The sequence below is a fragment of the Merops nubicus genome, unplaced genomic scaffold, assembly GCF_000691845.1.
Source record: "Merops nubicus isolate BGI_N331 unplaced genomic scaffold, ASM69184v1 scaffold1454, whole genome shotgun sequence".
Taxonomy (NCBI): Eukaryota; Metazoa; Chordata; class Aves; order Coraciiformes; family Meropidae; genus Merops; species Merops nubicus.
In genome coordinates this window covers 52,976-64,258 of record NW_008604642.1, presented here as the reverse complement: position 1 = coordinate 64,258, position 11,283 = coordinate 52,976, and the positions used below count along the sequence as shown (strand labels likewise).

The window sequence follows — 11,283 nt, the reverse complement described above, 5'->3', positions numbered from 1 at the left end:
TTCTGTATTCTCTCCAGTTCGTATTTCAGAAATACAGAAGGGATCTTTGGACATCTGTAACTTCCACCTACAGCTTATGTTTGACAACTGAAAATTTGACAACTGAAAGTTTGGACCAAAACTGGGTTGCTACCAAATGAAACGCCCAAGCTGAAGGGAGAAAAGAAACCCCCCACTATGTTACCCTGCAACACTCCTGTGCCTCTGGATGGGAAGCTGAAACTCCCTCAGATCCTCCAGCCCCACACTGCAGTCTTCAATACTGGCTGCTGAAATAGGTACATTGCTCCCCAAACAAACCTTGCTCCTATTGTCCTAGGGGGTTTGCCTCGTGCTGGTTTATTGCCTGTGCAATCCTCTGGAATAAGGCCACGGGGTTTAAGTCCAAAGTTCAGCTTGCACAAAGTAAACTGTCTTAAAAGCTTCAGGTAGTTCTGGTCAAATAAATGGACTTCAATAATGTCACATTATTTTCTTAAAACCCACTGTGTTCTGCTGCTGAGAACTTGCTGATCATTTTCCTCATTGTATGCTGTTGTGTTTTTTAAACTTCTATTCAATTTTTTTAACAAAAACACAAAGAGAGACCAATTAAGCTTCTGCAGATCCAAGTACAGCCCTAGACACTGGAGTGTTCTGCTTAGGCACAGAATTATGTAGCACAGGAAAAGCAGGAGCACTGCAGGTCACCAGCCCCCAACTAGTTTCACAGGATCCCAGCGTGGTGGGGCTGGAAGGGACCTCTGGAGATCATCTCATCCAACCCCTGCTCCAGCAGCTCACCCACAGCAGGGTGCCCAGGATCGTGTCCCAGAGAGTTTGGAATCCTTCCAGAGCTGGAGACTCCACAGCCTCTCTGGGCAGCCTGGGCCAGGCTCAGACACCCTCACACCAAAGGATTTTTTCCTCCTGTTCAGGTGGAACCTCCTGGGTTCCAGTTTGTGTCCTCACTTGAGATATGCCATCTGTGAGCAGATGAGCAGATGATAAATCTGTCATTTGACAGTTTTAGGAGTTGCTCAGCTATGTGCCATTTCATTTATTATTCTGTAGCTCCCTCACATGCAAAAACATACAATGAAATTTTTAAGAGACAAGAAGTTCTTAATTTGTGGAAGCTCTTGCCTAAGAGCAATAAATATTTGGTTTGCAAAACTTAAAAGTTACGTTTTAATGTTGGTAAGTCAAAATGCTTTTCTGATGTCTGCTCCTTAGACTACAAAGAGATTTCCTGGTGGTTAACCAGCTTCACCTGCTCCTCCTTAATTTTTGTCACCAGACAGCACATGAGCCATCTGACAGGCCCCTCATCTGAGCAGTGTGTGTTAATAACCATTGCCCCTGTTCGGAACCATACGTGCTGGGGCCTCTTTCCTAGAAACTCCTTTTTTCCTTACATAAGGCAGATGCCACAGTCAACTTGCCAGGTTGGTTTTGTTACATTTCATTGGCTTTTTTATTCTTAGGATGAAAAAAAAATGGCTAGAAATTCTCATCAACTCCTAGGCAGCACACTGGAGCATAATGGATTCAAACAGAAGGAAAAAATGAAATAAAAATAAGTTGGCCATGTAGTCTCATCTTAGGCTTTAACAGTTAAAACATAAAAATGTAGTGACACCATAGCAATATATCCCATGCTTTAAAAAAGGTGGGGTGGGGGGGTGGAAGAAGAGAAATTCCCTCTTCCAACAGCCCCCAGATATCCACAAGTCAGCCCATGACTGACATATTTTGGAGCAGTGCCAAAGTACTCTGTGCCAGGATTAAAAGCATATGTAAACTTTATGGCTATGGTTATTCAAGAGTAATCTCAAGTGGCCCCTGTCTGATGGCTTAATGAACATTTAGAGAGCTGATCCTGCAGCTAGCCAGAGCTATGAGTGCTTTTATGACAGACCTTTGAGAGCAATTTCAAATAGGGTAAGAGCTCAGACTGAAGATCAGACCTTCTGTGTCTGCAAGTATGAAAATAAAGGGCAGAGCCATTTGAGAAGATAACAGAGGTTCACAAATAGCCACAAACTCCTAAAAGTATCTCAGAGGTATGGCCCTGTTCAGCTGCTATTCCTTCTTCAGCTTCCCTCCTGTCTACAGGTTATGGAGTGAACCAGTGACATCAATGGCCTACCAGCATGTAGGGCTGGAGTGTCTTCCTGGTGTCCAGCACAGAGTTAGGGGGGGGGAAGATAACTCAAGACTGCAGCATAACTTGAGTTTGCTTGAAGAAAACCAACTGGCTGGTCAGTCATCTGTGATTTGTGCATCTCATCTCCAGGCTTGTTTGAGTGTAAGACCCCACAAACACCTCTAATGCTCAAGCAAGGCTGCCCCAGACATCTGCACCTCTCCCTCCACCAGCATTCCTGCCCTCTCAGTATTTATGTGCTCTGCTGGGACTGGGGCTTTGGTCCTGAGCTGGGTTTACATGAGGGTGTAACACATTTGCTGCCCTTCCATCAAGCAGATGATTGCCTGAGCTGATGAAGCAGTGCAGGCAAATGAGCTGCTCTGAACCTCATCCCCCTGACCACGATGGGTGGACAGCAGCATGTGCCCTGCAAGCCAAGTAACAGCAAGTTAATAAATAGAGAAAAAATGCAAGGTGCTCTGGTGCATTGTAAAGGAAACCAGTAAGCACCACAAATTCACAAAGTAACGTTCCAGGAGACAAAATTTAACCCCAAGCTTCATCCTTTAAAAACTATAAGACAAACCCGCCAGCAAAACAGACAGACATAGTCCACGCAAACTCATGTAACCAAAAAAGTGCATTTTTGCTGAAGATTTTCACTCATTCTTTCAGGTATTTCTCTGGCAGCATTTCTCAGGTTTTTATTTAACTCTCTGATGTAAGTACAGATTTCTTTACTTCCTACAGAGTTACCATGAACCACTGTTACCACGGTAAAGAGGATTAGCAGAAAGAGGCACCAACAGAGCTCCCAACTTCAAGAAATCATCATTAAAATGTCACTACCTTGACTGTAATTACACACAGTTCTTAAGATCACATGCTTACCCAGATTATTGTGTGCTGGAGACATGGGGTTTGGTGATAAGTTTGGAGAACCTGAAAATCAAGACGTTATAATTATTAGTGTGGTGTCTGCAGAAGGAAAAACACTGGCACAGAATCCTCAGTGCTGCCCAGGCTTGTTGGAGGGATAACCCACTTCTCACTTCAGTCCCATTTTGTGACACCACCAGCTTCTCTGATGTTGATTGCTCTTTACAGGAGCTTCCAGATGCTATTACCTATATCAGCTTGATGCAACTGAATACTGCTAAAGCATCTTCATAATGCATTCACTTAAGCTTAACCCTTTAATTTTCCAAACTGAGCATGCAGTTGTCTGCTTGACTTTCACTTGAAGTTATCAAATCTCCACGTACCAGCATGACAGCTACAGTCAAATCCAATTAGCTGGGCTTTTAAGAGCTTGACTTTACATTGCTAGGCACAAAACATACTCATAAGAGTTGAAAACATACCACTTTATATCACCAAATTTTACTGGTTTGGGGACAGCGGAGTATCAGATCAAGCTACACAGATCTGACCAAACAACTGTCAGAATTTTATCCCCAACCATTTCCAGAAATGGCCCACTAATTTGGTGCCTGTATTTCAAATATCTGCACTTGGATGTCCAGAGCAATTTCCACAGCCTCTGGATGCCACATGGATGCAGAGAAGTGTGGGGAAAAAAGGCCCTATTTTCCCTTTTCCTCTTGCTCTGGATTTGTCTGGTTTCTTTCAAATTTGTTTTTCTGTAAAGGGGGAAGTCCATGGCATCTGAAGGAAGGGATATGGCATTTGAACATAAATTGTGTATTTATAGCCTCTTCCAGCCCACTTTCCAAAAAGCCATACATACATTCCACATGTCAACCACATGACCATTAATTGTATGTGCTAAAATAGATGGTGGCAATAGGTTTATGCTTGATGCAGACAAACAAACCCACACTGCCTTCCTCCATCTGGAGAACCGCACATCAGTCATCCCTCTTTTAGAATCCCATGTATGCTCTACAGCTGAAGACATGCACAGAAACCAAGATATTTGGGTGCAGTATTTGCATTAATTAGGTTCTGCATGTCTGTCTTTATGCAAGTGCCAAGTATTTGCACATCCCTCTTGTAAAGCATCAGGTCTCCTAACCAAGGACGTGGGTTTGCTTTTCAAGCACAAGTTTTACAAGTTCAGAGTCTGACTTGGTGGTTCTTAGAAGCAGTGACACCACTGAGATCAACAAGGTGCCTTTAACAGTGACTTCCACAAAGATGAGACCTGCATGTTGAATTCTGAAGTGTTGACACAGGTTAAGCATGAACACTAAGGCTGCTCATTCTAAACCTGGTTACTTGTTTTCTGGGCAATGAGAGAGAACCCAGACCTTCAATTTTCTTTGGGATATAGCCACCAAATGATAAACTCATCTAAAACCAAATCTGCTAGTGGTCATTTCAAATATAGTTAAACTGGACATTTCAGTATGTACAGTAAATAACAGGCAATCAGAAAAATGCTTCTGCAGAGAAGCACAAAATTTTCATGTCCATTCAGATGCATGGACACAAATACAACAGAAACTCTCATCCTTAGGTGTGCCTCCCCTGTGTCAGGCTCCTGATTAGTAGTATCTAATGACAGAGTTGGGGAGAACAGGAACATGCTGTTCCTTTCACCTGCAGCTGTAAAACATACATCCCTGTGCTTTACACAACATCTCAAGCTACATTTGCACTCCTGCAGGGATAAAATACCTCAAACCACCATCTGATCCTCAGTGCCCCAAAGACTGATGTTAAAAGTCTCTGAAATGACCTAGGAAGCTGCAGCAAATGGCAAAAGATGACTTACCTGCATCCATGCTGGGGTTCATCTGGTGGTCACTGGTTTCTCCATCCTCACTCAAATAGCCTGGAGGAGGTGTCTCTAGAAGCATAAAATGATCACAACGTCATTACAACTGGATGCAAAATCTGAATTTTAGACATCAAAAACATCTACTTTGTTATTCAAAATTCACTAAATTTCCTTTTTATTACTTTTCCTCCTGAAGCTGCTGGGAGGACGAGCTGGCACAACCAGGATAATAGGCACAGCATATTTGTGAATGACAGAAGAGGGGGGAAACAAAAAAAATCCGGATTTTCAGTCCCATAAAACTTTAAGCCATGTAGAGAGTTTTCTGTCCACATATTTCTCCTCTCCTGGCGTGCAGCTGCAGAGCTTGTCCATGCAAATAAGGTGTAAATTGCTTGTAAAAGAGATACATAAATAGAAGAGCTCAATTCCATCAGAAATTTCGAGTGTTTTACTCAAATCGAAATGGCCGAATTTCATTCAAATCTAAACTTGCTCAGGGAACACTGAGCTTTAGTTCTGCAATAAACTGAGGACATGCTACTGAAGGGAAGAGGTGGGTTTAAAGAAAACAAAACTATCAACAGCACTGTTGTGTGGCTACGTTTACAGCTTTCATCTATTTTTGCATAGGTTCCTACTCTTTAGCTTCACAGTAAGGATGGAAAGAAAGACTTTCCAGGCATCCAGCTTGGCACAGAGACACGATTCCCTGTGCAATATGACCCTTTTCCCTGGGCTGGCTGTATGGAGGGTATACAATACCTGGAATGTAGTTGCTCTGTGGCTCAATCCCTGCTGGGAAGTTAGTGTTCTCTGGAATAGAATGACTGTAATCGTCTAAGGGCGGGAACTCAGCTGGGATCTCGGTGTGCCGAGGCACCAGCACTGGAGGTAACACTGCAGAGACAGAAAGGGAGAAAAAAGAAACAGCACAGCTATGTTAACAGCTTTAAAACAAACTGACTGAAAGCCTAGAAAATGAAGAGAAACCAGTTTGGAGTAACACCCTGAAACACATGCAACACCAAAGGCGCTAATTAAGGGCCACAATTTGATACTTGCTTCTGAAATAGCAGCAGCAGTTCAAGATGCTATTCTTAACATATCTCAGCTAGGGGTGGGATACATGCTTATCTGAGCACACCTAGTCTGTCTGCCCCTTCCAAGGCAAAGGAACAGGTCTTCTTGAAAAAGGAGCTAAGAGAAGTTATGCCACATAATTCAAAAGGAATAAATTTCACATAAAATGAAGCAGCAAGGCAGGATCAGCACAAACATCCAGACTGGTTCTGCAGATTTGTACTGACACGCAGCAGGAGGATCTGCAGTTCCAGATGAAAGTTTCTTTCAGAGGCAGGAGGAAACTTCAGAGCAGGGAGTTCGGTTGTGTTGGAAGCTATTCTTAGACCCACTTCAACTTAACAGTAAGTTTACCCTTAAATTAACACCAACAATTAGGGATGCACAGGACAGGGCCGTAGTTCATCCCTGCATCCACCACACGTGTGAGTGGTTTCCATGCACACGATGCCATGTTAGGAACCTGGCAACAAGGCAATGCGCTCCACTTGGATTTTATCAATCTCAAATGATATTTTCCCCCTGAGTGCAGATTCATAAATTATTCTGCTGCATCCAGGAAGAGATTACCATCCATAATAGATGCGCTTGGGTTTGAAAGCCCTTCAGCTGCCGCTTTATTCAATTTTGAAACGCACTTATGATTCCCTCAGGCTGGCAGCGAGCAGCTGAGGGGTCTGGGCGCGGGGCTGGCAGTACCTGGGGTTTCCACTCTTTGGTAGTGGTAAGGATTCACACAGACTTCATCTTTCTTCATGTTGAAGGCGTACTCGCACATCTCCATGGCGCGCAGCTCGTGGTGGCTGTGGAGGTCCGGCCAGCGCCACAGCCGGCAGTAGATGACGTGGGGCAGACCCTTCCGGTGAGACACCTGCAGCCGCCCGTCCAACGACCTGCAGCCAGGACAGCAGGGTGAGAGCAGCTCCCGGGGGTGCTAACGTGCCTCTGCTACCCCCCACGCCCCACCAAAGACTTTGGCAAGAGGCCCAGAGCATGGCTGCCCAGCCGGCAGGGCTTCCTGACGCGATCCCAGGAGGTGCTAGTCACCAAAGCCTGCTGAGACAGTGCTGCAAGGAGGCTCCCCAGTCCCAGCCTTCACTCCTCTCTGAAAACTGCAAAATGAGGGTGCCCGAGCCTGGAGCAGCTGCCCAGAGAGGCTGTGGAGTCTCCTGCTCTGGAGAGATCCCAAACCCTCCTGGCTGTGACCCTGGGCACCCTGCTGTGGGTGAGCTGCTGGAGCAGGGGAGTGGGTGAGATGATCCCCAGAGGTCCCTTCCAACCCCACCATGCTGGGATTCTGTAGTTCCAGCTTTGTTGGGATTCTTTTTGCAAAATATGAGCCTGTTTTTGCTTTAAATTATCCTCAGTGAGAATTTTTTTTTCTTAACCCTTAATTTAGCATCAAGCTTTCTTTTATCATGTGTCCACACAAACAGGCCATTTGCACAGCTCTCAACAATTTATGCTGTGCACAAAAAGGGATTACATCTTAAAACACATGCTAATAAAACTGGACTTTTAAAATACAGAGACATGAATTCCCATCGTGACAACATCAACCAAAATTGACAGTCACCTTTTGCCAGTGTTCACAAACATTACAAACAATTCCAGTTTTGTTTTCCAAATTAGAGCTTGAAATCAAAAACCAGGGTTTTTTTCAGCATTGCTTACTTTTGTTTTTACATCTACCCGTGCCTCCTTCAACTCATTTTTCACTTAATCCTGTCCTCAGCCCCAAAGTGCCTGTTCCTAGCAAACTTTCCTGACAAGCATGTCCAAATGCTCTCCAGCAGAGGAAAGAGTTGGAGCAAGGTCTCCTCCATCCTAAAGGAGGGCTCCACTCCCTGAGCCACTAAATGGGAACTCCCCCCCAGGCACTTTCTTTGAAGCCTAACCCTTCATTTCCCTTGCTTTTCTTAATGCCTGAAATGAAACACTTCAGGGGGTTGGGAAAATGAAATATTTTTCTTTTTTTTTTTTTTAATTTGTCAAGGAAAGGAAGAAAAAAAGAAGAAAACTGAAATTTTACTGGGAATTATTTCCCTGGGTTCTTTGTGCTGGCAGCCAACCTAGGAAAACCAAACCAAACCAAACCAAACCAAAACACACAAACAATTATTCAAACAGTGGCTGCACTCATCTTGGCTGCCCTAAGAGAGTTTTCCCAAAAGCTCCTCTGGCAGAGACAGTAACACACACACCTCTTGTAAACACAGCTACAACAACAAGGAAGGCAAAATACAACTGATTCAAGCTACTCCTGACAAGCACTTGATTTAGGGGAGCAGGAAACCCTCTACCTGGTATGTATAGAGCATATACAGAGTCTATGCCATCACAGAGGGACTTGCTGGGAAAGGTCACAAACCACCCAAAAACCTGCAATTCTATTACAGCCCTGAAAAATGCACGAGGCCCCCAGTTATTATTTATGGGACGTATTTATAGGATGTATTTCTTCATGTTGTGCCTGCAATTTATGGGTCATGCGTCCTCTTCGGATGGTGTGACCAACCAGCTGAGCAGCTGGCGTGTCTTCCAAGTCTGGTCTTATGTCAAGCTCCTTCTGAGGACAGGAAAGCAGAAATTGGTCTTCCCAGGTGGAAGACTCACAAGGAAGGCACCAACGACTCAACTTCTGGGCATCAAACCCCATCTTCTGTGGAAGGTGGGAATCTTGGTATCGACTTCAAGGGGACCAAGGTGATCCCAAAGTTTGTCATATCTGGCAAAAAAATTTAAAAAACTATCAACAAAAAAGTGAAAATATTCACTAAATTTAACAGAAACAGAGTAGGCTGAGAGAAGGAACAAACCAGGCCTGCTTCTCTGTTCCCCCTTCTAACAGCTTTGCACACTTGGCAGGATATCCTGCATCTAAGTGAGGGTAAAGGATAAAAAAGAGGACTTGGAGAGATTATTCCGAGTATCCTAGAGGAGACACAACTGTGGCAAGTGTTCTTACTGTTCCCCATCAGCAGATGGACACCACAGCAGCACAGGCAGATTTGGGTTGAGGTCAGCAGCAGAGACTAGCAGAAAGCCTGTATGACTTGGGGATTACTTGCAAGGACGAGTCTCTCCTTACATCTCCCAGGACAGAAGAAATGCTTCATACCTGCAACAAACCTCCCAGCCAGCTGGAGAGTAAAGGGCATTTCTTCCCATCACCCCAAGGTGTCCTTGGTAAAAATTATGAAGTCCTTACAAAGACCTGAGTACAGACACCCACATGCCTGACCCACTCTGGATGCAGTGTCCCTCACCACCCAGGTCAGTGGAACCCTTCCACCAACAAGGTCTTGCAGGAGACTCTGTAGAAGACACCAAGTCACTGCTGTCTGAGCAATCCCCAAATCCTCAACAGCTTCAGTGGTTATCTAAGCCAAAACCAGCCTAAAAGCATCACACAGCTCTCAGACACTGAGCTACTCAGGCCAGCAGCCTGCACGCTGTGGAGGATGCCTTGGGCTTGCTGTCTGCTGCTCCTGGCACAAATGCTGCCTACAAGGCAGCAGGGATGGACTTCTCTACAATCTTATCTAAAAAGACTTCTTCAAATGACACAGCCATATGTTTTATTTTCAAGTACAATAACCTCCCCTTCTCCCCTCTCCCCTCAATAAGAAGATATGGTATAAGAAATTATATTTCCCCAAAGCCCTGGGGGCTAATTACATTTTTATGATTGTGAAATCTCTCCTCAGGCTCTCTGTTAAGGGACTTGGGACAAAATATTGTCTGCGTGTTCTTGGGAAGAATGTGGCTAAGTAACAGGGTAGCTTTATTTCTTTCTGCTGTCCTTCCTCAAAGCTTCAAGAAGTATTTCTACCAAAGCAACAAATGACTGGTATGGTGGAGATGGGACACACAAGGTTAGATGAGCAAACACTGTGCTCTGCTAAATCCCAGGATCCCAGCACGGTGGGGTTGGGAGGGACCTCTGGAGATCATCTCATCCAACCCCCCTGCTCCAGCAGCTCACCCACAGCAGGGTGCCCAGGGTCACAGCCAGGTGGGTTTGGGATCTCTCCAGAGCAGGAGACTCCACAGCCTCTCTGGGCAGCTGCTCCAGGCTCTGCACCCTCACACCAAAGAAGGTTTGCTGTGCAGATACAGCACTCCAGCTACCACAGTCAATGGCCATGTCCTTACTAGCTAACTGAATGTCCATCTGCAGATGCAAACACTTGATCAAGCACAACAACTATCTTGAGCACCCAGTCACCTCAATTTTAAATGCTGTAGGTTGCAGTCTTTATGGGTGGCTCTGCTAAGCTCCAGGACTGGCACTGCCTCGGGTGAGATGGTGTTCCTCATGTCCAACACACTCCCACACCCACAGTCCTGCCCCTGCTCATCTGCTCCCTTCTTCTGTTGGCTCCTGCCCCTTCAGCATCACACCACGAGCTGGCTCAGGTCTCTAACCTGGCAGAAGACTATCCACTCTTTCAGGGGTTAGCAGGCTCAGAGGGACCTGATGAAAGCCAAAAGCTGGCCTCACACAAGTTAGCATAGACTTCTGTTAGCATGCACCACAGCTGGGGATGTACTGCAATGGTTCACTCCCTGGCCAAAAATTCAGCAATTGGATGGTTCACTCCCAAGGAGCAGAGTTTATTTTGGTGGGACACTGTCTTCCAAGTGTCCCTGCAGTGCCTGCTGGGATTAAATAGCTGAAGTTGTAAAGAGCTCTTCTTTCAACAGTGGCCATGCTGTGCCCGAGCAGGTGATGCAGACTCTCACTGCCAGAAGGTGTTCTGGTGCACCTTCCATGCCTAGCAAGGATCCTGAGCTTGGAAAGTAAGAATAAGAAAATACTGTGATCCAAAAACAATACTGTTATCACTGCCTGCAAGAGCATGTAGGGTATGAAGGTCTGCAAGATGAAGTAAAAACAAAGCCAGAACACAGCAAGATTTCTGAGCTGATAGCAGTTTGTGGTGGTTTGGTACAAAAAAATTCAACCATGATCAAGGGGCATTCAGTGGAGAAGATACTCCACACCTAGGGCAGTTAACATAGAATGGTTTGGGTGGGAAGGGACCTGTCAAAGTCACCCAGTCCAATGCCCTGCAGGGACATCTGCAGCTAGAGCAGGGTGCTCAGAGCCCCGGCCAACCTCACCTGGGATGGTTCCAGGGATGGGGCAGCGACCACCTCTCTGGGCAGCCTGGGACAGGGGCTCACCACCCTCAGCATCCAACATTTCTTCCTTCTCTCTAGTCTAAATCTCCCCTTTTTTACTTTAAAACCATCATCCCCTGTCCTGTCCCAACAGGCCCTGCTAAAAAGTCTGTCCCAGCTTTCTTACACGCCC

General features: G+C 45.5%; 1 protein-coding gene across 1 annotated transcript in view; it reads right to left on the bottom strand.

Moving 5' to 3' along the window:
* Positions 1-3,022: 3,022 nt before the first annotated feature.
* The window catches only part of LOC103771741 (mothers against decapentaplegic homolog 3), a gene marked incomplete at its 3' end in the record, with an annotated part of 61,231 nt that continues 52,970 nt past the window's right edge, over positions 3,023-11,283 (bottom strand). Inside the window, exons 2-5 of the mRNA XM_008939053.1 lie at positions 6,660-6,853; positions 5,643-5,777; positions 4,872-4,946; positions 3,023-3,073 (exon numbers count right to left, since the gene is read on the bottom strand). Of these exons, the coding sequence (XP_008937301.1) occupies positions 3,023-3,073; positions 4,872-4,946; positions 5,643-5,777; positions 6,660-6,853 (455 nt within the window). The remainder of the gene's footprint in view (positions 3,074-4,871; positions 4,947-5,642; positions 5,778-6,659; positions 6,854-11,283) is intronic.